The following is a 27,823-nucleotide window of genomic DNA, read 5'->3' on the forward strand; positions in this document are numbered from 1 at the left end:
CCTAGAGACATTTACATCATGAGTTCATTCACTCTTGTGAAAAAGTGAACCCAAAGGAGCGATTTGGCATCATGTTAGTTAAGACACTGGATTATGAACCCGTATTACCCAGCTTCATGGGCCCCCTTCTTATCCCTTGAATTCCGAGAGCGGTTCTGCCTGAGTTCTCTAGGCTGACAGGATAGGTCAAAACAAGACCCAACTGAGCCTTTTAAGGGCAGTTTTCTCGTCACTGACCTTTCCACAGAACTTGGGCTTGCTTCATAGTCAGGGAAATGTAGGCAAAGGAGGGAATTGAGACACAGATTCCTGAAAATCATTAGCTTACCACTGCTAGGAAGTCAAAACCGAACTTGAAGGCTAACTTACTGAACAAATAAAGGGATGACTTATACAACATAAATGTGAAGGAATACATTGCATGAAAAGCGATTTAGATAATATTGGGGCTTATTCTTCACCTGCCCATCCAGCTGACGTCCTGGCTATTTCAGAATACGCCTGGCCTGTGGGACTCATGCACCTGTGCCCCCCTCTGTCTGGACCCCTCTTCCACCCAAGAATATCTCCTTCCACTCACTTCCCTAGCTTTCCTCCTATCTTTGCTTAAATATTACCATCAAAGACAGAGGTCTTATTTAAAATCAGCATCCTATGTAACTGACATCTATTCACAGTAATAGTTTCAAAGATCAGTCAATTAAAATTGGAACTACAGCTCTTCACCCCTGGTTACTCCCTATGCCTATCTTCTGCTTCACTTTTCTTCACAGTCCATGGGACGTCCCTGAGTGTATTATCTGTTCCTCATCATTAGAAGATATTTCCATGAAGACTGAGATTTTCCCCTTTTCTTTCTTCCCTACCACATGCACCCTCTCCCCTCTCCCCACTGCTGTTGCCTTGGCATCCAGAAGGGGCCTAGCAAATAGGGAGCCTCAATAAATATTTAGTGAAATAAGAAATGAGTGAATCTTAAAGACATGGCGCTCTACTGAAATAGAGCCACAGATGCAGATCACAAACATGGTCACAAGGGATAAGGGAGGGAGGGATAAAATGGGAGATTGGGATTTAAACAGACCCTGCGATATGTAAAATAAAACTAGCAGAAACCTACTGTATGGCACAGGGAGCTCTTCTCAATGTTCTGTAATGGCTATACGGGAAGATAATCTAAAAAGAGAAGATATATGTATACGTATAACCGATTCACTTTGCCGTACACCTGAAATTAACACAACACTATAAATTAACTATATTCCAACAAAAAATGTAAAAAAGAATACATTGGCTAGAACAAAATTTAAGATACAAACACTACTACTTCCCAATGTTCCTCTGTACTCCTTCACACTCTTTCCCTCTATGCCTATCCTCAAATACTGCTTTACACCCTGTCCCCAGAAAACCATATGGTATTGAATACATCCTCTTTTCTCTGGATTTTTTTTTCAGGTATCATAATTTTACATTTATCCATAGTTGCCGTATTTGTGGTTTATTTTTATTGTTGAGTTATACTCCAATATGAAGGAAGGCAGAAAGGAAGGAAAGGAATGATAATGATTTTATGTGTTTAAAGAGTTTTTACTTACTGAAAGATTGGGTCCCTACTTTGATATTGATAAAGATCCTCGAATTATTTTCAGATCAAGTCAAGTAAGAATTTTCAAAGTGAAATAATATGAATCTGATAAGTGTCTGTATGTTCTTAATTTTATAATGCTACCATTTTCTCAAATTTAGAATAAAAATTTAATAGATTAGTTTTGCTATTAATTTGGATTCAGATAAAATTAGAAAAATTCAAGGTGCTATCTAAATATCTGCTCACTGACAAAAATTATGGATTATATTATCATGAATTTACGCATAATACTTTTAATGTAAAAAGAAACAAAACCCACAAAATGACATCAGCTTTCTTTATTTTAAGGCATATAATAAGCAATTATTCAAATGGTATACGGAGAAGGCAATGGCACCCCACTCCAGTACTCTTGCCCGGAAAATCCCATGGATGGAGGGGCCTGGTGGGCTGCAGTCCATGGGGTCGCTAGGAGTCGGACAAGACTGAGCGACTTCCCTTTCACTTTTCACTTTCATGCATTGGAGAAGGAAATGGCAACCCACTCCAGTGTTCTTGCCTGGAGAATCCCAGGGACGGGGGAGCCTGGTGGGCTGCCATCTATTGGGTCTCACAGAGTCGAACACCACTGAAGCGACTTAGCAGCAGCATACCAATTTTTTAAGCACTTCTTAATGATAATTTATAACAATATATGTAATCAAAGTGAAATGAAACTTCATTTCTCATCTTCATGTATTTATTTCAAAGCCCACCTCAGACCTTCTTATCCAATATATTGATTAGTATAATTATAAGTACAAATATTTTGACTACCATTTAGTTAATGGTTTGGTTTTTTGTTTTTGTATTTTCTGTGTGGCACTATTTTTAGACTCTTAAGTTTCATTCTCCATTGTAATGATTTGTTTTGTCACTCAGCAATGTTTATTTAAAGAAACAATTCAAATGATAAAGCTGAAATGATGAGGATATAGGAAATAATCCACACATGACAAATAAATAATCTACTTATGTTAGTAAAAAAAATACTTTTGTACTTGAAGAGCAGATCTTTTTAGGCTTCTGAAGCTGTTTATTCTTATTCTCAAGAGATCCAAATACCATTCCAAAGTGGAGATGAAGATCATGTAAGTAGATCCTACCTTTATTTTATTGAACTGTACTTCCATGTTCAAAAATGCGTATAGTGGAAGTCAAATAAAACCCAACAATGTCTTTCCATTTTTGAGTTGAGAATACATTATTTTCATGTAAATCATCAAGGTTGTTAGGTCAGTTAAGTGGATCCATTTTAAAAACTCACATTAATTACAACCCAGATTTATTGCAACCCAGCATAATGGTTGGGGTATAAGAGGAACCTAAGTGATCTCCAAGTGAAAAGTGAAATTTCCTACCACTCTGCAGATGCTTAAAGCAGATTTCATGATCCCAATATCCCTACACATGTGCCAGGAAATGTATGACCAAAAATCCTCAATGTGGCATAAAGGCATGAATAATAAAGTTAAAATAGGCAGTTTTAGCAGAGAAGTTTTTCAGAACTAAGTACTTGCAAGGTAGACCAACCGGTAAAAGACCAATTCTCAGCAAAATATTTCCTCGATGTACTGTTTCTCAGTGTCATCCACAGGGTGGCGAAGAAAGCCAACAGAAGAGGTGTGTTGGTTTAAATAGCAAGAAGAGAGACATTTCTATGGTGGCAAGTATCAGAACATCAAGTGAGCACGCAGATGTATCAGAAGCCAAATCAAAAGGTTCAAATGTTTACTCCATTGTCAGCCGTTAGAAAAATTATTTGCTCACTCACAGTATCCTCCTCTGAATCATGGGATAATAATATGACCTATTTCAGAGGCTTGTTGGGAGGATTAAAGCAATTAATACAGGTGAAGTACTTAGAATTGTTCCTGGCATAGGGTGACTGGGCTTCCGTGGTGGCTCAGATGGTAAAGAATCTGCTTGCAATGCAGGAGACCCAGGTTTGATCCCGAGTTGGGAAGATCCCCTGGAGGAGGTCTTGGCAACTCATTCCGGTATTCTTGCCTGGAGAATCCCATGGACAGAGGAGCCTGACGGGCTACAGTCCACGGGGTCGCAAAGAGTCGGACACAACTGAAGCGACTAACACAGAGGGTGACTGTGTCCTAAACGTTATTAGATAACTACACCTTAAAAACTAGAAAGCAATCAAAACAAGAAATTATGAAACTCACACATAGAGTTAGGCAGCACTGCAAGGATTACAGTACTTTGCTGAACTTACAAAGACAATAGATGTTTCACATTCCACTTTGAAAGGCATGAAGCATTTCCTGAGAAAATGCTCAGAGTTATACACCAAAGAGAGGGATCAAAAAGCCTACAGGTGATTCACCTTTGAGGATAATGAAGTTCTCCCATTATGCCTTTAGCTGAAGTGTTTTCTGCTTTCCTGAGTGTCAGTGTGTTTGCATTAAGTTAGACTTTTGTTTTACTTATATAACCACAAATTCCACCTGTAATGAATGCATGTATTGAAACACACTTTCACAAAAGCAGTAGACACATCATTCCAAGTTCATGAACTCAGATTCTTCCTCACTACAGACAGCAACCACTGTTCCTTTCAATCCATAGTATTAATAAAACCTTTTTATGGAGGTATGAACTCAGAGCATTATATTCTATTCATCCCCCTAAACATTTTACTTAGATAATATTAACGAAGATCGAAAAGAAAATTAGTCACAACGGCAGAATTACAAAGTGCATTTCTTTGTGCTGATATGTGAGTTGCCTCTAGTAACCAAAGATCAATCCCAAGTGAAGAACAATAACCTCCTAAACTGTGGTGAAGCAGCCAGGATTCTCAGCTTTGGAGGGTTGCATGGGTGGGGGAATTAGTTAAAAAAACGTATTCCTTCTTCTACCCTTAATCCAGTAGAAAATAACTCTCCCAACTAACCATGGGTTAGGAGATGAATTTACATCATGGTAAGACATTACTTATTATCCAAAAGTCAACTTTAAAGTATATCATTTATTCACACACACACACACACACACACCCAGAGACATTGCAGCTTTGATTCCAGAGCACCAAAACAATAAGAACATCACAATAAAGTGAGTCACATGAAATTTCTGCTTTCCCAGTGCATGTAAAAGTTATATATTACATTATACCATAGCCTGTTAAGTGTGCAATAGTATTATGTCTAAAAAATGTATACATACCTTAACTTAAAAACACTTTATTGTCAAAAAATGCTAACCATCATCTGACAATGCAGAGTTGCCATGAGCCTTCAAATTGTCAGAAAAAAAAAAAATACAGAATGTCTGTGAAGCACGATGAAAGGAAGTATGCCTGTACACTCTTCCCTACATTTACACAGTCGGCCCTCTGTACCTGCAGGACCCTCACCAAGGACTGACTGAGTCCACAGGTGTGGAAACTGCTTGACCAGCCACATCCACATGGGTTTTGGTACCCGTTGGGGCTCCTGGAACCAAGCCCCATGGATACCAAGGGATGATGACTCTACATAGAAACCACTATCAAAGGGTCATAACCAGTCCCTTAGGCAAATATTTGCAAACAATAAAAATAAAGAAGATTCAGTTTTTTTTTAGTGTAAACAAAATTCATCTTCCATCATGGGAAGGCAACCAGTTTCTTCATCCATTTAATAAGTTTTGAAGAAAGAGTTCTTTTCCTTGAATATGTATTTCCTTTGTTTGATTTTATGAAACATCTTCCTGCAAAGCTATTGATGTATACACTGAATACAATACAACAAATTCCATTCAATACTGGCATTGAACCATTTTAATATGTGTTTAGACCATTTCAAGGAACAAATAAGACCCAAGTAGTAGTCTTTCTCATTCAGATCTCCAGCCAGCCAGTTCATTTCCGTAGTCTAACCAACATCAAATATGGGGTTGTGTCTTCAGTCTTCAGTTCACTGTAGAAAAGACCACACAATTATCAAAATCGGGCACATAAACCGTGATTGATACAGTTGGAGTGCCACCGCCATCACCATCACCGCTGCTGCTGTGCTGCCAAGCCTTTATTAATTGCTTCAACCTAAGAAATGATGGTTAATCGATTGATTCCAGTTCCCCACGAGACACAGCAGAAAGCATGTTATGGAAGCCTTGTTGTTGTTTAGTTGCTAAGTTGTATCTGACTCTTTGTGACTCCACAGACTGCAGCCCCCCAGGCTCCTCTGTCCATGGGATTTCCCAGGCAAGAATACTGGAGTGGGTTGCCATGCCCTCCTCCAGGGAATCTCCCCGACCCAGGGACCAACCCACATCTCTTGCATTGCAGGTGGATTTTTTACCACTGATCCACTAGGGAAGCCCTACGGAAGCATTACCTTATGTAAAGGCATCCAGCTGTAAGAGAACAGGATGAGGAAGAGGGAGAGTGTATTTGCCCTTCTACTCAGTGAAGACATGCACCAGAGTGACTTGAGATGGAACACATGAATCAACTGTTCCCTCACAATGTTTTAGTTCTATGGGTTTATCATAGCCTAAACTTCTCTCCTCAGTGTGTGAATCTAGTTTAATATATATATATACAAATATATATACATATTTATATGCATGCACATTGATATCTGTGTGCACACATATACATATATATATACATACATACGTATTTTATTGTTGCTCTTTTGCTATTTTCAAACAACGATCTTTAATATCCAGAAGACCATTTCTCTGGTGTTCAATTCAAGAAACATCTATATGTTTTAATGCTCGAAAAAAAAATCCTTGTTTTTTGTACTTATTGAAAAATAGAGCAGAACTCTATTTCATAAGTGATTTAAGAGATTTGCCAAGATAAATTTTAAATGTGTGTGATTCTTTTTTTCCTTGCAAGAATGGCCACTTTTATATTTCAGTTCCTCTCTAAAGTTATAATTCCATTTTATTTTGGTGACTCTAGATTTACCAAACCATACTACCACTTATGTTCTCAAACAACCAATTGGTCAGATTTCATTTTGCAAATATGAGAGCTACCATTGGATAAGGAAATGGCAACCCACTCCAGTGTTCTTGCCTTGAGAATCCCAGGGACGGGGGAGCCTGGTGGGCTGCTGTTTATGGGGTCGCACAGAGTCAGACACGACTGAAGCAACTTAGCAACCATTATAGACACATCATTACTATTGGAACTTCATAAAAAATCATAAACCAAAGGTCATACTCAGTCCAGTTTCCCTGCTTCAATTAGGAAACTTTCCCATTTGGCCTTTCCCAAGTCACAGGAGGAAAAAAGTCTTTAAAACTACCCTTATTAATTAACTGAAGCTAAAAGGATTGGCCATAGAAGTCACTGTCTCAAATTCATCCTCCTTGTACCAGCCCGAGTCTCAGCACTCAATACGGTCAATACAGAGACCACCTGTTGCTCCCGCCTTTCCTCCACTCTTGATTCCATTCCCTCCAGGTCAGAACAGCTGAGACTGGCCATGATGGTCCGTGACTCCAGGAGAATGTACCCAGTAAGGCAGCTAAAGTTGACCATCCTCCCTTCCCTTGGAAAGTCTGGCTTGCTGTTTTAAGATTTTTTTATATGGACCATTTAAAAAGCCTTTATTGAATTTGTTCCAATATTGCTTCTGTCCTTTATGTTTTGGTTTTCTGGCCATGACGTATACAGTATCTCAGCTCCTGAAGCAGGGATAGAACCTGCATCCCCTCTGTTGGAAGGTGAAGTCTTAACCACAAGGCCACCAGGAAAGTCATCACGTTTGCCTTTCTAGTCTAAAATCTTCATCTCTTCCCCTCATGAAGTGACTATTTTTTTTTTTTCGTTGCTTCTAAAATGTAGGCATTTCACCCAATATTACACTTCTTAGGCTCAATTTTTCTTTATTAGATGCTGCAGGGCTACTGGCCAAAAAAGTTAATAACTTAGCATCTGGGGGCCCAGAGATTTTAGAAAGCTTGATCCTTAATGGCTCCATCTCTAGTCTCTAATTACATACATCATTAGCAAAGTGAAGCATGGTTGCAGGGTGTTTTGAAAAGGGCGATAGATCTGCCTGAATTCCTAGACTGATGCTAATCATAGGGGACCTGATTTCTTCATGTCAGGCACTGTGCAGAGGAGTTTCAGAAAATGGGTTTCTGCCCTAGAGAGACCAGACGGGGAAATTTAAAAGCTGCCAGAACAGGAAGTTTTTAATCACTTTCAAAATGATTCATGTAATTACAGACTATGTTTTCTTTTAAGTGATAATTTCATGGAGTATTATGGAAATGAGATTTGAACTCAGAAGTCTTTTTTTCCACCAACCTGTCACTTCAGATTCTGTCAACATTAGAAAGTGATTTGATGGTTTCAACTATCATTTCCATTGCTTTACGGGTCATTATCACTGCCTCATTCACTCATTATTAGGTAGTTATTAAAGACACTTGTCCTTAACAATATAGGAAATAAAGTGGAAAATAAAGAACTATTCTTGCCCTCTTGACATTTACAATCTCTTTGATTTGAGATACAGACATGGAAATTTAACTAAATACACACTTTTTATGATTAAAATGCCTATCAATGGCACAGAAAATACAAGCAATGGAGGAACAAGAATGGTAGAGGGGATAATCTGTACTGTTTGGAGTAAGCGTTGAAGCCAAGACTGGGCTTGCTTTATACCAAAGAGGAGGGAAAAGATACCTACATTTATTCATTCATTTATTCATAAAGTATTCATACATCAGATTTCAGGGATTCAGTCAGTGGTAAGCAAGATCAATACAGTTCCCATTCTCAAAGAACTGGGAGACAGACAGAAAACACAGGATTACATAAGTATTCACGGACTGGATTCTTACTCAAGTGGGATGAATGTCAAACATGTTCAACAGGAGTCACGAAGCCAGAAGGTGGTGGGGGAAGAAAGGCCTTACCTTGTAGAGACAGCCTTAGATACCTTCGTCCCGGGAGTTTCAGGCCAGAGCGCCACCTTGGTTTTTAGTTCTTTGTTCTAAAATTGAAAACAAAAAAAACAAAACGTGCAGAGATCACACAGGCAGCACATTTACTGGTCCCACACTCAGTAATCCTGGTTGACCCACACCTACATCCCTCCTCAGCAGTCAGTTTGCTGTTCCAGTCACTCTGTTAGAACACAGAACATAAGCGTGTTGAGGCCCTAAATATCACTTCCAAAAACACACACCTTGAAAAATGCCTAATTTACCAAGGGATTCAAATTTAGTATTTTGGCTTAGCTTCTGAAATTCAGCAGCTGAACTCTGTTTCATTTTACAGTTTCTTTTATAGGGACAGATGCAAAGAACTTCATGAAACAACTTTATTAAAGAACCTTTTGAAAGATATCCACAATATTGATTACACATTTGTCTTTCTGGTGCAATCTCTTGATTAGAAACTCCATGAACACAGGCACCATCTGTTCTTTCGGTTCATGGGATCCTTAGTTTCAATTTTCTCATCGAAGCCTCTGTTTCTTCCTCTCTATACTAGTGGTAAATGATACACAGCCTATCTATCATATATAAGGTGGAAGAAACATATCATATGATCATATTTCAAATCTGGATGCACCTTGGACTTCCTTGGTTTACCTGGGCCTATAAGACAAGGTGACATTGGCGAGGTGGAGAAAGGGAGAGAAAAGCATGGAGGCGCAGTTCTGAAAGCGTACGGCTGAGGTCAAGTGTTAACATCCCCTGGGAAACTGACTGCTTCCAAATAGGAAAAGGAGTGCGTCAAGGCTGTATATTGTCACCCTGTTTATTTAACTTATATGCAGAGTACATCATGAGAAACGCTGGACTGGAAGAAACACAAGCTGGAATCAAGATTGCCGGGAGAAATATCAATAACCTCAGATATGCAGATGACACCACCCTTATGGCAGAAAGTGAAGAGGAACTCAAAAGCCCCTTGATGAAAGTGAAAGAGGAGAGTGAAAAAGTTGGCTTAAAGCTCAACATTCAGAAAACGAAGATCATGGCATCCGGTCCCACCAATTCATGGGAAATAGATGGGGAAACAGTATCAGACTTTATGTTTCTGGGCTCCAAAATCACTACAGACGGTGACTGCAGCCATGAAATTAAAAGACGCTTACTCCTTGGAAGGAAAGTTATAACCAACCTAGATAGCATATTGAAAAGCAGAGACATTACTTTGCCAACAAAGGTCCGTCTAGTCAGGTCAGATCAGATCAGATCAGATCAGTCGCTCTCTCGTGTCCGACTCTTTGCGACCCCATGAATCGCAGCACGCCAGGCCTCCCTGTCCATCACCAACTCCCGGAGTTCACTGAGATTCACATCCATTGGGTCAGTGATGCCATCCAGCCATCTCAGCCTCTGTCATCCCCTTCTCCTCCTGCCCCCAGTCCCTCCCAGCATCAGAGTCTTTTCCAGTGAGTCAACTCTTTGTATGAGGTGGCCAAAGTACTGGAGTTTCAGCTTTAGCATCATTCCTTCCAAAGAAATCCCAGGGCCGATCTCCTTCAGAATGGACTGGTTGGATCTCCTTGCAGTCCAAGAGACTCTCAAGAGTCTTCTCCAACACCACAGTTCAAAAGCATCAATTCTTCAGCGCTCAGCCTTCTTCACAGTCCAACTCTCACATCCATACATGACCACAGGAAAAACCATAGCCTTGACTAGATGGACCTTTGTTGGCAAAGTAATGTCTCTGCTTTTCAATATGCTATCTAGGTTGGTCATAACTTTCCTTCCAAGGAGTAAGCGTCTTTTAATTTCATGGCTGCAGTCACCGTCTGTAGTGATTTTGGAGCCCAGAAAAATAAAGTCGAACACTGTTTCCACTGTTTCCCCATCTATTTCCCATGAAGTGGTGAGACCGGATGCCATGATCTTCGTTTTCTGAATGTTGAGCTTTAAGCCAACTTTTTCACTCTCCTCTTTCACTGTCATCGATAGGCTTTGAGTTCCTCTTCACTTTCTGCCATAAGGGTGGTGTCATCTGCATATCTGAGGTTATTGATATTTCTCCCGGCAATCTTGATTCCAGTTTGTGTTTCTTCCAGTCCAGCGTTTCTCATGATGTACTCTGCATATAAGTTAAATAAACAGGGTGACAATATATAGCCTTGACGAACTCCTTTTCCTATTTGGAACCAGTCTGTTGTTCCATATCCAGTTCTAACTGTTGCTTCCTGACCTGCATACAAATTTCTCAAGAGGCAGATCAGGTGGTCTGGTATTCCCATCTCTTTCAGAATTTCCCAGTTTATTGTGATCCACACAGTCAAAGGCTTTAGCATAGCCAATAAAGCAGAAATAGATGTTTTTCTGGAACTCTCTTGGTTTTTCTATGATCCAGCAGATGTTGGCAATTTGATCTCTGGTTCCTCTGCCTTTTCTAAAACCAGCTTGAACATCAGGAAGTTCAGGGTTCACATATTGCTGAAGCCTGGCTTGGAGAATTTGGAGCATTACTTTACTAGCATGTGAGATGAGTGCAATTGTGAGGTAGTTTGAGCATTCTTTGGCATTGCCTTTCTTTGGCATTGGAATGAAAACTAACCTTTTCCAGTCCTGTGGCCACTGCTGAGTTTTCAAAATTTTCTGGCATATTGAGTGCAGCACTTTCACAGCATCATCTTTCAGGATTTGGAATAGCTCAACTGGAATTCCATCACCTCTACTAGCTTTGTTCGTAGTGATGCTTTCTAAGGCCCACTGGACATCACATTCCTGTGGTCATGTATGGATGTGAGAGTTGGACTGTGAAGAAGGCTGAGTGCCGAAGAATTGATGCTTTTGAACTGTGGTGTTGGAGAAGACTCTTGAGAGTCCCTTGGACTGCAAGGAGATCCAACCAGTCCATTCTGAAGGAGATCGGCCCTGGGATTTCTTTGGAAGGAATGATGCTAAAGTTGAAACTCCAGTACTTTGGCCACTTCATGCGAAGACTTGACTCATTGGAAAAGACTCTGATGCTGGGAGGGATTGGGGGCAGGAGGAGAAGGGGACGACAGAGGATGAGATGGCTGGATGGCATCACTGACTCGATGGACGTGAGTCTGAGTGAACTCCGGGAGTTGGTGATGGACAGGGAGGCCTGGCGTGCTGCGATTCATGGGGTCGCAAAGAGTCGGACACGACTGAGTGACTGATCTGATCTGATCTGGGAACCTATTAAGACTGCACATCCTCAATTCCCAACCAAGCCATTGAATCCGAAACCCAGGGTGGCCAAGTGATAGGTTTAAGATATCTGCTCACATAGGAAAGCCTATTGGACTGAAGGAGTGGTTTTCAGTGTTGATTGTATATTGGGATTACCTGGGAGATTTACAACCTACTGATGCCTGGGTCCTACACCCGAAGTTTCTGTTTCATTTGGTTGCATTCAGTGTTCTGGAGGTCTCAGAACTTCACAGGTGATACTAATGTGCAGTGAAGATGAAGACCCACTGAACTAAGGAAAGCCAAGACAAGATATGAACTTTGCACCTTCTCATCCCTCAGCATCTACATGGAATAATAATGAAAAATGAAGCAAAATTCTTCCTACATGAATCATTTCACTGTGATATTTCAAGAGTTAAGTGCCTAAATCTCACCAGGAAAGGTATTTCGAATGTGACAAACTGGTGATGAAGGTGTTCCTTGTATAATGGAGATAAATTGAGTATGCATTCCAAACAAGTGCCCACATTTATCAGGGCCAAGTACAAGACTCAGAAAAACTCCTTTCTGTACAATACTTCATAAGTCACGAAGCACAACCTGAAACTCAATATCATGATGACAACAAGCACTGGAATAAAAATATTGCTGTGGCTGGACAAGTATGTAGAAATTATTGGGAGTTTTTCCCAAACAAACTCCTACTTTCTCAAGTTGTTAGGTTCCAAAAAATACAGAAGTATAAGTGTTATCATCTTAGACATTTTCACATATTTCAACTTCTGTGGTGATTTATTTCATCAAATAGAATTAGGTCTTTAATTTTTATTCATGGACTTTCATATGCTTTAATTATATCATTAGTTTACAAAATTATAAATTAATGGCCAGAGTAAGTCCACCATTATTGAATCTACCCAAGGATAGTTCACTGATACAGTTTTCCAAAAGAACTGAATTTTTGCATAGTTAAACTGCTAGAAAAACAGTCTTGGAAGTAAATTAAATTTTAGGGATGGTGGTGATTACATAAAGTAGGATACTCTTCAAAGTCTAGAAAATGGAGTAATTTCTGAAGATGCATCTCCATATGAGCAGGTCATTAGTGAAGACATTAGAAATGCATGAAATGTAAGATAAATTTCAGAGCTGTAAATTAAGATGATGAAGATACGCCAAGTAGAAAGAAAAGTAAGTAATTTTGGCAGAGTTAAGCAGAAATTTCCTGGTGAGACTTAAAAGAGGTTTAAAATCCTCAAAGATTGAAAAGAAAAAAGAGAGCAGATTTAGATGAGTGAATTTTTATTCCCCTTGTGGAGGGGAAAAAAAAAAATCCCTGCTAGGTTAGAAAAAAAGTATTTGTTTTCATGATTCAAAACTCTAGAAAATAGAAAAAAAATTAATGTAATAGCTGTGACAATGGCCCAAATACATATAAATGACCCTGAAAATTTAACATTATAACTATTCATTTCTAAATATATATGCTAAATGTATAGAAATAAATATCATTTCTAAATTTATATACCTATGTATATATTTTGCACATACATACACTTATTTGATCACGCAGATAAGTAGATAGTGGGGGAAGAAAAGCATGTGCTTCAAGCCAGGAAGACTTGAAACGCAGCTGAGTCATTTTGAACAAGTGTCTTAATTTCTCCAAATCTCAGTTTACTCCCTTAGGGAATGTAGTAATTAATAACTTTCACCCAAAGTAGCTTTGAGGATTAAACAAAATGAAATATGCAGCATGCCTTCAAAGAGACACGTGTGTTGATTATGGATGAGAAAAAGATGCTGTCTATGTGGTTTAGAAAGTTGACATCTTTAAAGGGGTTGTTCAGCTCTGGTGATCAATTTTTCATAAACAGAATCAGCTCACACTGTTATTTCAAAATAGGTCACGGTCTTAAGTTTGTAATGCAAGTACACCCCTGCACATGTCACTCCAGTTTAAGACCTTCTTAACAAAGTACTGACCAGGGCTAGACTAGAAACAGGCTCACTCCAGATCAAGCACTCACTCAATTCAGGTACCTAGTTCAAGAGCACAGGCTCAGAGATGCCCTTCCTGACTCCCATCACTTTGTAACTGTCACACTGTTTTGCTCTTCTTGGAGCAGTTACCCCTCCCTAATTAAGCTGTGCGTTGATTTGTTCATGTATTTATTGTACACATCTTCAATTAAAATAAAGCTAGATGAGGTCAGGACAGTCTGTCCTGTTTATGCCATATATTTACCTCTTGGAACATTTCCTGGTACATCATAAACACACAAAACTATTTGCTGAATAAATAAATTAATGTGGCTTGGATGAGTTTTATTAAAGCTGAAATGGGCATTAAAACATTCCCTGCAGGGCAGGAAACTATTTATCTGCTGAAGATAATACATTTCAAAATCATAAAGACATTCATCAATACCACTATAATTTGAAGACTTTTTATGTAAAAAAGTGTTAAAAAAAATAGTAGTTTGACTCAGCTTCATACAGAGAATCTTAGGCAGTACTGAGAGATGCTGTCCCATCACTATGGGTTTTTTTTTAGTGAAGAGGCTATAGGAATTGCAGCCTTGTATAGATGGACTGCACGCAACCAAGAAGTTTCATGAAGGGAATGCAATCTGTTGCTTCCTCCTATTACACTGAATGGCTAGTCAGCAATTATTTGCTAAATTTGAGGATACAGAAGCAATACAATGGGAGCAAAACATTTTTCTGGTTTAACTATTACACCAAAAGGCCAATTGGCCTTAGTAGTGTATGGGTCGCCAGGTTACTTAGGACAGTAAAATTAGCTTTGGGGATGATGCAGATAGAGACACAACTAAAGAACATAAGACTGACTTAGAAGCAGTAGCACCCTTGATGCCCTGACTGTGAAGAGGGCTGGCACTTAATTAGGGATGACCAGAGCCTAAAACCATAATGAAAGATCAAAAAAAGAAGACAACCTCTCCAATTGAAATGTACTACAGATTATGATGGAATTCCCTGGTAGCTCAAATGGTAGAGTCTACCTGCCATGCGGGAGACCCAGGTTCAATCCCTGAGGCCACCCACTCCAGTATTCTTGCCTGGAAAATCCCATGGACGGAAGAGCCTGGCGGGCTACAGCCCGTGGGGTCGCAGAGTCAGACATGGCTGAGTCGTCACTGAGTGAGAGTGACGGATTATGATAATTAAAGCAGAAGGAGCCAAACAGGCAGATACACCACTGGCACTGATTCGCAGCGTAGAAATTTAGCCTAGGATACATAGGTGTTTCAAATTCATAATGGAAGCCCAGACTGCTGAATAGGGAAACAACTAAAAAGTTAGATCCCTACCTCACACCTGACTGCTTTGAATTACAAATAAACTTGGATCTGAAGGAGAATCCCAGCTCAAAATGGGAATCTGAGCACTAGTGTTTTTCATCTCAACTTTCTTAGATTTCATTAAAACAATAGCAAAGGATTTTTAAATGCTCAAATCCCTTAATAATAAAGAGGGTAAAAAAGAGGGCTATTAGCAGGTCAGAAATGTCAGAACTGAAGGACTGAAAGTGAGCTAAGGTGCAGCTGTGGCAGCTGAAGGAGATGTCTGACCCAGCAGACACGGAAAATCAGAGCATGTACCAACAATCTTAAAGATGGATCTGGTCTTTGAGTTACCAATTCTGTTTCTAAAACTTTATCTTGAGGAAGGAAGCAATTATACAAATAATCAGTAAAGTACTTGTACAAGTACATTGAGTTCATTGCTGTTTACAAAAAGCTATCCTGGAAAGCAAGCCAACAGTAGGGATGAAGTTAATTAGATTGTTCCATAACAGTACGGTGGAAACTTTGGTGGCTAATTAAAAGGATAATGTTAATTTAATTTGACTGGTAAGCAAAGACCTTCTTATTATACCTTAGAATGGCCTAAGGGCCTTTCATGATCTAACCCCTTAGATTAGAAGCACCCACAATGGCCTCCTGTCTGGCTACCTGACATGCCCTACCACCCAATTTCCACGAAGTTCACACTGAAATTCATTTTTCTAGAGACAGTCTTCCCACCCACCAACCTAAATGGCCCACATACACTCCTCCACCCAGGTGTCACTGCCTGAGCGTCTTATCCTTTTCCTGCAGAACCTTTCCATGATACCATTAGTTACATGTTAGTGTATTTCTATCTGTCTCCCTCACTAGATACTACATTCCAGAGAGCAAGGTTCACGTCTATTTTGGTTTTTTCCCCAAACTTAGTGCCAACACCACAGTACCCACTCAGTAAGAATTTACAGACTTAATTACATAATTAATGACATGGAAAAAGTTGATGAAACAAAAGTTTACAATAAAATGGTGCCATATATTGTCTGTACCTTTAATATATGCACACAAGTATGTAACAGGCACAAAATTCCTACAGAAAGAGAGATAGACATAACCGTGCTGAATAACTGCCCATGGGCAGTACATTTGAGTGATTTTCTTGTTATATTTGCTTATCCGTCTTTCCTACTTTGTACAGGATGAATGAACATACGTTAGTTATGTAAAAAGAGAAAAACAGTTATTAAAATACGTTAAGAGAAAATATTTTATAAATAACATTTGCCAAAGGCTACTATGTAAGAAAAGCTGTGAAGAAATGCCTTTAGAGACGTTTCTTCTGAGGAAGAGGCTCTAATGTGACCTGAATCACATCACCGGATGTAAACCGAGAAGCAGTTACAGGTGCTTGAGTGGACATAAATCTGAGACAACTATTCTACAGTCACTACATTTTTCAGCTCGACAGAGCTGTGAGCCTCAAACAAACAGTTCCTGATAACCTAGATTAGGTGAGAATCTAAGGAAAACCCAAGATTCCATGAGCTTACCCTCTAGAATAAAGACAACAGTGGTCCTCTAGGAAGGCAGAAATGGCAAGACAAGGAGATGGCTACAAGACTTAAGATGCAAAATACTTGCAGCTTTTTTCCTTCTGTTTGAGGAAAGCAGAAAGAATGTGAAGCTGGGAGGAATGGGGAGGCGTGTGCTAGGAGTCAGATCACTGCGCTCCTCTCTGGTCTGTCCGGGGCAGCAGCACAGCTCCAAAGGACGAAATTTCCACAGAAGGCAGAGCATCTCTGTTTTTCACGGAATAGCACAGCGTGACACACAGAGGGTCCACAATACCGAGGGATGAAGTAGAAAGGTGAGCAGGCCCAGGCAGCCCGTGAAGAGTCACTCAACAGAGACAGGAGGGGTGACTGCACACCAAGCAAAGCTGGGCGGGAGGCACAGACGTCCTCAAGCGCTCCAACAACCACGAGGCTTTGCTGTGCTTCCTGCGAGCGGAGGGGCAGTGGGGGAACACCACCAGCCTAGGACTGCAGCTGAACGCCTAAAAAGGGCTTCCCCATCAAGAGGGGACGCAGTGAAGTTGCTCAGTCGTGTCCGACTCTTTGCAATCCCATGGACTGTAGCCTACCAGGCTCCTCCATCAATGGGATTTCCCAGGAAAGAATACTGGAGTGGGTTGCCATTTCCTTCTCCAGGGGATCTTCCTGACTCAGGGATCAGACCAGGGTCTCCCACATTGCAGTCAGACACTTTACAGTCTGAGCCACCAGGGAAGCCAGCCCAAGACGGGATGACTGGGCAGAAAATCACGGTGTATCACAGTCAATTATAGATTCATGGTAAGTTTTAAAACACTGAAACATAAGAAAATTTCTATTAGGTTCTTGAAGTCAGTGAGCCCTGAGGCAAAGCTTGCATGCCCTGATGGATGTGGACGAAGAAAGAGGAGAGAAGACGTCTCAAGATGGGGGGAAAGAAGGAGACAGCAAGCCTGGCTCTCTGGCTGAGCTGATTTCAGACAACAGGGGCCTTGACCAAGCTTCTGATTCAAGTCTACATGGAGAGATAGTACCACTGAGCTCCCCAAGAGAGAAAGTATTTCTGAAAATTTGAATGAACCTTTAACAATGACTTAATATTGATGTGTGTTCACTCACTCAGTCATGTCTGACTCTGCAAGCCCAGGGACGGAAGCCTGCCAGGCTCCTCTGTCCATGGGATTTTCCAAGCAAGAATACTGGAGTGGGTTGCCATGTCCTTCTCCAAAGGATCTTCCCAACCTAGGGATTGAACCTGGATCTCCTGCATTGCAGGCAGATTCCTTACCATCTGAGCCACCAGGAAAGCCCATGATATTGATAATAAATAATTATTAAGAGTACCTCCCTGGCAAAGCTATAATTCTTATGCATAGAAGATGAACACACATTCACAAAAAGACACTCATAGACAGACACACACACCTGCATTCACACATAGACACAGACAATCACAGTTCCACAGACAATCACACAGTCACACACAATCACAGACACACACATTCACATACAGACATATACTTGGACATAGTGTCACACCGCTACACCATTACACAAGGAACTCACGTACAGGCGTGTCACACACACACAGAGGACACAGTCATATACAGACTCCCAGATACACTGAACATGCACACACTCACATTCACACCGAAATATACAATAGATGCCTTCCTTACCTGGGCTTCCAGTATGTTAACTTTTTCTTGCAGATCTTCAATTCTCTTATCTTGTTCTTTTAAATTATTTTTTAAGGCCTCCATCTAAGAATTGAGAAACAGAAATGAAAAAATCTTACCAGACAACAGAGAATAGTTCCTTAAGTCAGAAATTGTACAGGTTTCTGTGGTCAAATAATGTTTATCAAATAAACAAAATTAAATCCCGAGCATTAGCAGACTCAGCAGGCTACAGAAAATAGCAGGACAAATTGGCACCTGGGGACAAGAAGGCACACAGCTGGTGCGATTAAACGTTTTAATCTTTAGAAAACCTGTCTAAGCCAAGCTCAGCAGGATGCATCCTGTAGGAAGCAACACGGGTCCTTGTCTGTGACTCATCCCCACAATGCTTTCCTCCTGCAGAAGCAGAGGCTGGTGGACATGGTGGAAAGCCACAGCCTGGCACAGGGCGACTCCCTGCAGCGGAGATCTGGTCAACCAGCAGCATGTTAAGGTAAGTCCACTTTGCTTTGGAGGAACATCTGCTAAGAGGCAACGTGGGGGTGATGGGGAGGTGGGGTGATGAAGTCCAGGATGATGCCGTGAGAGAGGAAGCATGTGGATTCCAAGGCCACTTCTGCCATTTAAATACTGTGGACCTCAGCCTTCTCATCTGTAAAATGGGATGCCCCCTCCATCCTCCCTGGCTCTCAAATTGCCATGATTCAACTCTTTGGCCTTTTGGTGAGATCTAGCCAACCAAGTACAAATGCTGCAATCGTGTTAGAAAGGCATTTGCATTATTTGGAAGGACTCCATTTAGAAACGAATATTATATAGCAAACAAAAATGAGGGTCTGGTTTTAAGTCTAAAGCAAATTCCCAAATCAGATCAATATAAATATTGACGTAAATTGAGTGTGCAATTTACCATCCATCTGGCTGCCACCACAACGACCTCTTTCACCTGCCGAGATGTTTCCAGTGAAGAAGGGCCAGAACCATCCCTGTGCTAACACACCCCCTATGTAAATTAACCGTTTTTCATGAAATAATGAAAACAGATCATTTCTTCCCTAAGAAGGCTGAATCTCTTAATCTAAAAAATCTTCTAAAGAACAGTGTACATTACCTGGCTCAGAACACTGTAAAAAAAAAAAAATCACTGAAACCTCTAAAGAGTAAATATAATTTCCCAAAGATGTTCATTGAGAACATCACAGGTGTGGGCAAAGAGACAAAAGAGGACACTGAAAACAGAGCCATGTCTCATGGGAATAAAAAGGAACCGTCAGTGGGGAGAAGAATCTCAGTTGCAGAGTCCAGACAAGGCGTGTGTATTTGGTCTTCTCGCTGTAAACCTACCATCTGCCAGAGAAACACACTTGATTAACCTGACCTCCTGAATGACACTGCGCAGGTTCTGATGCTGGGAGTGAATCACAAACTGCAGATGTGAGATCTGCTCCTGGAGGAGGGAAATCTCCTTTTGAAGATCCTGGCAACTGGAAATGCAAAGGAAAAAAGAAAGATTTGCTAATGCATTATACAGCTATTTTTACAGCTGTGCTACCTAGCTCTCCTCCTACACTACTCTCCTACTGGGCAACGAGCGGGTAGAATGCCTTATGCCAAACAAGACAGATGAAGGCAAACAGCCACGAAGCAGCCTCTGATTAGCTCAGACATGAACTTGAATGTAAAGATCAGTTCATGTCAAAAGCTCCTCTGTGGCCACCTGTGACTTCCCTCCTTCCAGCAGGTAGCTGAGTCAAGTTGGACTGAGCCAGATGAAGCACTGACATAACTAATCTGTCTCACCTATGGGAGCTCCATAGACCTAGCAGCCATAACACACAGATGATTACATGGGATAGTAGGATTAGAACATAGGGCCAGGAATTTTCGTATATATCTGAAACTAGTTTTCAAGGATACAGGGTTTAATATATGTAGTGAATTGCCTGTGTTTGCCTTTTAGGGGAGGAGGAGGAGTTTCTTGTTTTTGTTAGTTTAACTACCTGTAAATAAGGCAAGAAAAAAAATTAAATTCTGGCTAATATTTTGAGTGCATATCAACCTTGGTGAAGAAAGATGAGTGAAGTTTGAATTTAGATTATTCATCCTTTCCCAAAGCTCCGTTTAGGTAACTGGTACTGATTACACAGCTTTGACTATTTCTCTTCTTTTCACTATTATGAGAGTTTGAGGCAAAATGCCTTGTGGCAAGACCACCAAACTTGGGAGCATTGTAACTTTGGAATCACACAATCTTTCTAAGCCTCAGTACAACAGATATAATAATCCTTACCTTTACGGCACTACAAGATTGCATGGTACATTTTAAGAGGTAAAGTGAATGTGCTTTTGGAAAATGAGTTCTTACAAAGTACTATTTTATTTTAGCTTATTATGGCTTTACAATTAGTAGCCAAGATCCAATGCAATCACAGTTTTGACTTTTTATAGTCTACAAATTTTACAAAGGTCGTGGAAATTCATGTGACACTACAGAACTTGTTCTTATTTTTAAAAAAGAGTTTCCATTGTTTTACATCCTGTACTAAAACATTGCTTCTCAAACTCAATATGTATTGGAAGATCTTATTAAATTGTCAGGAATCTTACTAAATGCATACTCTGATCCAACAGGCCGGGGTAGGGTCTGAGAGTCTGCAGTTCCAACATGCTCTCGGTGTTCCAATGATTTTGATGGTCCATGAGCCAGGCTTTGAGTGCTCTGAGTAGGACAGTACTAAACACTACGGTTCACTCAATAATGTTTAATATATAATAAAGTTGCTTAAAACCAAGTAGCTTTCATGCAACTTGCAATATTTAAGACAATCTTAATTTTCCCCTTGTTCAGTCTTGTTTAAGAGAGCTTTAAAAAGAGTTTGCTTTACTGTAGAAAAAATTGCTATAGAAAAAACTATAGTAATGTTTGCACAAGTACAAATGATGTATAAAGATAGCCATCATTATTTATCCTAAGGAATGAAATAATTTCTACTATAAAGTTCTATACAATTACATACCATATATATGTCATAAAATATAGTTTGTTATTGTCCACAATATTAAAAATGGAAACAATCTAGATGTTCGTTTTCAGAAGACTGATAAAACTAATTATGCTATAACCACACCACTCTTATTTTACATTTACATATTTACAGCAGAGATAGACCAACAGACAATTTATATCAAAGATGATGCTACAGAATATTATTTAAAAAAAGATGGTATTTTCAACAAATGATATTGTAATAACTGGATACTCACAGGAAAAAAAGAAAAAGGAGATTAATCCTAACCTCACCTCATCAGAAAGTGAAGAAGAACTATAGAGCCTCTTGATGAAAGTGAAAGAGGAGAGCGGAAAAGTTGGCTTAAATCTCAACATTCAGAAAACTAAGATCATGGCATCCAGTCCCGTCACTTCATGGCAAATAGATGGGGAGACAGTGGCTGACTTTATTTTTGGAGGCTCCCAAGTCACTGCAGATGGTGATTGAAGCCATGAAATTAAAAGACATTTACTCCTTGGAAGGAAAGTTATGACCAACCTAGACAGCATATTAAAAATCAGAGACATTACTTTGTCAACAAAGGTCCATCTAGTCAAGGCTGTGGTTTTTTCCAGTAGTCATGTATGGATGTGAGAGATGGACTATAAAGAAAGCTGAACACTAGAGATGGACTATAAAGAAAGCTGAACACTGAAGAATTGATGCTTTTGAACTGCAGTGTTGGAGAAGACTCTTGAGAGTCCCTTGGACTGCAAGGAGATCCAAGCAGTCCATCCTAAAGAGATCAGTCCTGGGTGTTCATTGGAAGGACTGATGTTGACACTGAAACTCGAATATTTTGGCCACCTGATGTGAAGAGCTGACTCATTGGAAAAGACCTGATGTTAGGAAAAATTGAAGGCAGGAGGAGAAGGGGATGACAGAGGATGAGATGGTTGGATGGCATCACCGACTCAATGGACATGAGTTTGAGCGAGCTTCGGAAGCTGGGGATGGACAGGGAAGCCTAGAGTGCTGCAGTCATGGGGTCACAAAGAGTCGGACACGACTGAGTGATTGAACTGAATACCTCATCAAAAAAAAAATTCTATGTAAGATAAAACTGGGGACCCAAAAAAATTTCAGAAGGTAATATAGAAGAGTATTTTAATGAGTTTGGAATAGAGAAAGATTGTTAAAATCCTGGATTGGCAAAAAAGTTCATTTGGGTTTTTCCATATGATATTTTTGGCCAACCCAACAGGACTCAGAACAGTATTAACTGCAAAGGAAAAGACTAATAAGTTTGACTAGACAAAACCTTAAAACTACTGATCATCAAATGAAAGTTAATCAGATAGCCTCAGAATCTCAGTAACGTAAATGACTAACAAAGGCACTGTATCCAGAATATATAAAGAGCATCTATAAATCAAGGGCACGGGAACTCAGCAGAAAAATTAGAAAGTGACTTGAAGCACTTCACAAAAAGATGAGTTGTGGATATATGGATCAAAGAAGTACAGAAGGCAAACAGAAATCTGGCTGATAGCTAGTGCTAAGGTTCAAAACTGCTCCAGAGAGAAGAGAAAAAAAGAGAAAAGAAAAGAGGGAAAGAGCAGTCAGACTCAGGACTTTCCTGGGGGACAATGAGAAAGAACTTGGATGCTTTGCACAGCCAGGCTGGCTTTAAAAATTCATAAAATATGAAAATACTGTATATTAGTAAAGGTAAGTATTCAAAATGGTCTGATTTTGTCTTATGATGACCCAGAACTTGAGGACCAAATGTGAAAAGTGTTTAGAAGGATGGGGGTAGGTAGATGAGCTCCCCAAAATATAAAACTTGGGAAATTTCCCTGTGTATTTCACAAGAATATTACTATCAAGCTCATCATAGATAAATAAAAAATCAAAAATAGGTCTTAAGATGGAAGAAAAGTGTTTCTGGAAGCACTCTTGGAAGTGTAGGGCTTTCAGGATTGTCTGCATCAGACACTAGAACAGTGATTAAAGGACGTTGCAAAAAAAAAATCTCCTTTAAGCTTGTTCAGTAAATATAAGACCCAGTCATCCATTTAAGGTCTTTAAATGTGAGAATATACTAAATAAGCCACCATTTGAGCTCCCTTTAATCACTGTTATTTATCTTTCAGTTGAAGCACTCAGTCTTAATATTAAGATGTACTAAAGCAAAATATCAAGAAGAAATCTAACACAGACCAGGCCTAGGAAAGGAGGTCAAATGTCTGTATCCAGGATTTATGCTGCCTCCCAATGACTCAATATAAATACAAACTCAGTGTTGAAATTAAAATAAAATTGAAAAACTTCCTACTTCCAGGAAGATTCAAAAGATGTGGTTTTTTTCCCCATTCTTCCCAGTAAGTACAACCCCAAACCTGAACATTATATATAAACAAAAGCAAGAAGAAAGATAGGGCTTCCCAGGTGGCTCAGTGGTAAAGAGTCTGCCTGCAATGCAGGAGCCACAGGAGACACACGTTCAATCCCTGGGTCAGGAAGATCCCCTGAAGGAGGAAACGACAACCCACTCCAGTATTCTTGCTGGGACAATCCCATGGACAGAGAAGCCCAGTGGGCTACAGTCCGTGGAGTTGCATACAGTTGGACACAACTGAGCACATGTGTATGTAAGAAAGATGGAGAGAAAAGAAAAGACTGGTTTGGGACCCGGGATCCAGGGAACAACATAAGGATGAGTTCCCGGGGTTTTCTCTTTGAAGATCCCAGACTTGGAGCTGAGAAAGTCCACAGCCTGGGAATGGCAATGGCAGCAGACTAAAAAGCCCCAATTAAAAGAGAAGAAAATCTTGGCTCTATCCTGATGAAAAAGGGAACTGAGGATGCTCTCTCAATTTACCATGGAGAGATGGTGAACAGAGTATCATTTCTGGTCTTCTTCATGATAGAGTCCTTACTGTGCAAGAAAGGAAGTTACCCTCTCTTTAACTTGCAGAAACATGAAAACAAGCAGTTTTGTCTTTAGTAACACGGGATGACCGTATAATAAGTACTAGGTGAAATCCCATGGACAGAGGAGCCTGGTGGACTGCAGTCCATGGGGTTTCGAAGAGTCAGGCACGACTAAGCAACTTCACTTTCACTTTTCACTTTCATGCATTGGAGAAGGAAATGGCAAGCCACTCCAGTGTTCTTGCCTGGAGAATCCCAGGGACGGGGGAGCCTGTTGGGCTGCCATCCATGGGGTTGCACAAAGTCAGACACAACTGAAGCGACTTAGCAGCAGCAGCAGCAGGTGAGAAGCAAACCCTCAATCTCTCTGTTGGCCAATGTCTGCCAAAGATTTGGTCAAAGGAAATTGAGTTCTCTCCATCCAATTGTCAGGATACTTTAAAATCTATTCATCTGAGGTAGCATTATTGAACCTTCTCATATGTCTTCTGCTGCTCACTGTGAGTATGGCTTTGATCGAATTATTCTCTGACATCATGGTATCCTTTTTAAAAGCATTTTGTGAGGTACAGCTTCTGTGTTTACTGTAAGGGTTCAGTTGAACACATTGTTCATGGTGCTTTCTATGAGCTAATCCTAGAAACTGTTCTCTCTTCTCTGTAGGCATATTTTTTAAAAAAGAGACTTCTCCCAAAGAACTGGTTGGTTTTAGTCACATGGACATGGCAAATCACCAAACTAATCACAGTTTCCTCACTGGGTTGGCTGCTAGAAAATTTAAACTTTGTGAGGAGGTGTAGTGCTTCATTGTGGACTAACCTCATTATGTCCTGCTCCTGTATCTCCCTGATTTCCTCATCTAATTTACTTCCAGTTAAAGGATTGTTATGTTATGTAGTTTTTGTACACAATCTTACATTTCTTAGAATTCAGGGGGCATAAATATATAATTACAAAGAGTATGAAGAGCATAATAGTGGCCACATTTACACAGTCTCAGAATATAACACTTTTAAATCCTCGTACAGGACGTAAAGGTCCGTCTAGTCAAAGCGATGGTTTTTCAGTGGTCAGGTATGGATCTGAGAGTTGGACTATAAAGAAAGCTGAGTGCCGAAGAATTAATGCTTTTGAACCTTGATGTTGGAGAAGACTCTTGAGAGTCCCTTGGACAGCAAAGAGATCAAACCAGTCCATCCTAAAGGAAATCAGCCCTGAATATTCATTGGAAGGACTGATGCTGAAGCTGAAACTCCAATACTTTGGCCACCTGATACAAAGAACTGATTCACTGGAAAAGACCCTGATGCTGGGAAAGATTAAAGGCAGGAGGAGAAGGGTCAGAGGATGAAATGGTTGGATGGCATTACTGACTCAATGGGCTGAGTTTGGGCAAACTCCAGGAAATGGTGATGAACAGGGAAGTCTGGCGTGCTACAGTCCATGGGGTCACAAAGAGTTGGACATGACTGAGCAACTGAACTGAAAGCACATTTATTACCAGGGATTAAGACATTACGATATCTAGAGGAATGAAAATTCCAGAGGACATGTGAAGAGCTAGGTGCTGAGATACAAGCAGAATGCAGGGAAAGGGGCAACTGAAATTACATTGCATATATGAAGACGCCGCTGCTTCTGGGCACCTGTCACATATCCAAACACTGGGAACGTGAATAATCCAACATGGAATTCCCACTAGAGAGAGAGAAGATAGTGAGATCGGTGGCATCCTGGAGAATCTCTGAGACTGTGAAAGAATCACACTAGACTCTACAGGGACTCAGGTTTCCTGCTGTTTGGGATCTGATGTTTCTTCAGACCTTTATGGAGGCCATCAAAAAATGAGAGTCCTCAATAGAAGAGAGGATCACAAGAAGAAGAACAGGAGAGGCCAGGTCCTTACCTTTCCCAGGACAGATCACGGTGAAGAATAAGCTAAGACGTGGGTACAGCTCTGCTCACATTTCAACCAAACTCAGGGATTTCTATTGCTGGTCAAAATCTTCCCCATTGTCATTTTCCGTGATGGCACTAAGTGGGGTGGGGAGGCTTAAAAGAACCCTCAAAACTACTGTTAGAAACAAAAGTATGCTTTAACACTCAACCACGGGACTTCCCTGGCAGTCCAGTGGTTAAGACTCTGCCTTGCAAGGCAAGGGATGCGTATTCAATCTCTGGTCTGCAAACTAAGATCCCACATGCATCTAACCAAGCCTGTGCGCCCCAGTGAAAGGTCCAGCAGGCTGCAACGAAGATTCTGGGTGCTTCCACCAAGACCCGATGCAGCCAAGTAAATAAATTCATTTAAAAAATATGTAACCACATCTTCAAGATACCCTGTTTCCTCCTCTAATGAATGTGCCGTCCCTGAGTAGCTTCTGTAGATACGGAGAAGCCAACACACTTCTTATCTTTACAAACTCCAAAAGTGTTTCCCTGAAGGATAACTCTAAAATGGGCCTGTGTGTTTGTCTGAGATGTCACAGGGCAGAGAGAGAAGTTGGAAAACTGCCTTCTGCTCACAGCCACACAGAGGACCCAGGAAACCAGTCTGAGAGAAGGTCTCTGGAGACTCCTGAGAAAGTCAGTTCTCCTCTATGGAAGAAGGAGCCACAGGGTTTGCTATGGCAATACTAGAGCCTAACTTCTAGCCCTACAAGTTCTGAAAGGCGGAGTAATCTTGACACATCAAGCAACCAATTGGAAGCTCTGTTTACTTCTGGAAGGAAAATGGAAAGATTAAATTAAATAAGGTAACCGAGGTTACTTTAAAAACTGAAAGGCACCTCCACATGCCAGTGAGTACTGACAGTAGTAAAAATATGGGGTCACCCTTGTTTTTAAGATGTTTCTGCCAAATCTTTTAACTCTTGTTAGAAGTAATTGTGAGGATTAGCTTAATTTAATGATATATACATATCCACATAAGGCTGAGTGCCGAAGAATTGATGCTTTTGAATTGAACTGCTAGAGAAGACTCTTGAGAGTTCCTTGGACCAAGGAGATCAAATCAATCAATCCTAAAGAAATCAGTCCTGAATATTCACTGGAAGGACTGATACTGAAGCTGAAGCTTCAGAACTTTGGCCACCTGATGCGAAGAACTGACTCATTGGAAAAGACCCTGATGCTGGAAGGATTGAAGGCAGGAGGAGAAGGGGGCAACAGAAGATGAGATGGTTTGATGGCATCATTAGCTCAATGCACATGAATTTGAGCAAACTCCGGGAGGGAGTGAAGGACAGGGAAGTCTGGCATGCAGCAATCCATGGGGTTGCAGAGAGTCAGACATGACTTCTTTTATGCAAGAAAAAGCTTTTTCTTTTGAATTATAAAAGCTTAAAAGTTATCATCCTCTGAGATGCTTTCTAACATTAGAAATGCCAAGTTACAATATATTAAGTCTTTTATCTCTTTATCAAAATGATAAAAGCTCACTGCAATTCAAGAAAGTCATGGCACCTATCTAACTCACTATCTATGTTTAAGGGAAATTAAATCACCCAAGCCACCAAATCGCCCACAGCGTCTTCCCTGCCCCATAGGGAAGCAGGCCTAAGCTATTGCTTGAATAAGCAGAGATCACCCA

The 27,823-nt window shown here is 40.4% G+C and overlaps 1 protein-coding gene across 5 annotated transcripts in view; it reads right to left on the reverse strand.

Annotated features, from left to right (window-relative positions):
- Positions 1-5,380: 5,380 nt before the first annotated feature.
- CCDC68 (coiled-coil domain containing 68) overlaps positions 5,381-27,823 on the reverse strand; it is a 57,914-nt gene continuing 35,471 nt past the window's right edge. For 3 of the 5 annotated variants that reach the window (XM_086372441.1, XM_086372442.1, XM_086372443.1), the window contains 4 exons: positions 19,683-19,788; positions 18,302-18,385; positions 8,522-8,598; positions 5,381-5,547 (listed from right to left, as the gene is read on the reverse strand). In XM_086372441.1, the coding sequence (XP_086228567.1) occupies positions 5,490-5,547; positions 8,522-8,598; positions 18,302-18,385; positions 19,683-19,788 (325 nt within the window). In that variant the 3' untranslated portion in view covers positions 5,381-5,489. Of the gene's footprint in view, positions 5,548-8,521; positions 8,599-18,301; positions 18,386-19,648; positions 19,789-27,823 lie in introns of all 5 variants that reach the window. The other 2 variants (XR_015153548.1, XR_015153549.1) reach the window with 1 other exon arrangement.

Source organism: Bos grunniens, chromosome 24, assembly GCF_055505025.1.
Source record: "Bos grunniens cultivar Pamir isolate PY7600 chromosome 24, Bosgru_T2T1.0, whole genome shotgun sequence".
Lineage (NCBI taxonomy): Eukaryota > Metazoa > Chordata > Mammalia > Artiodactyla > Bovidae > Bos > Bos grunniens.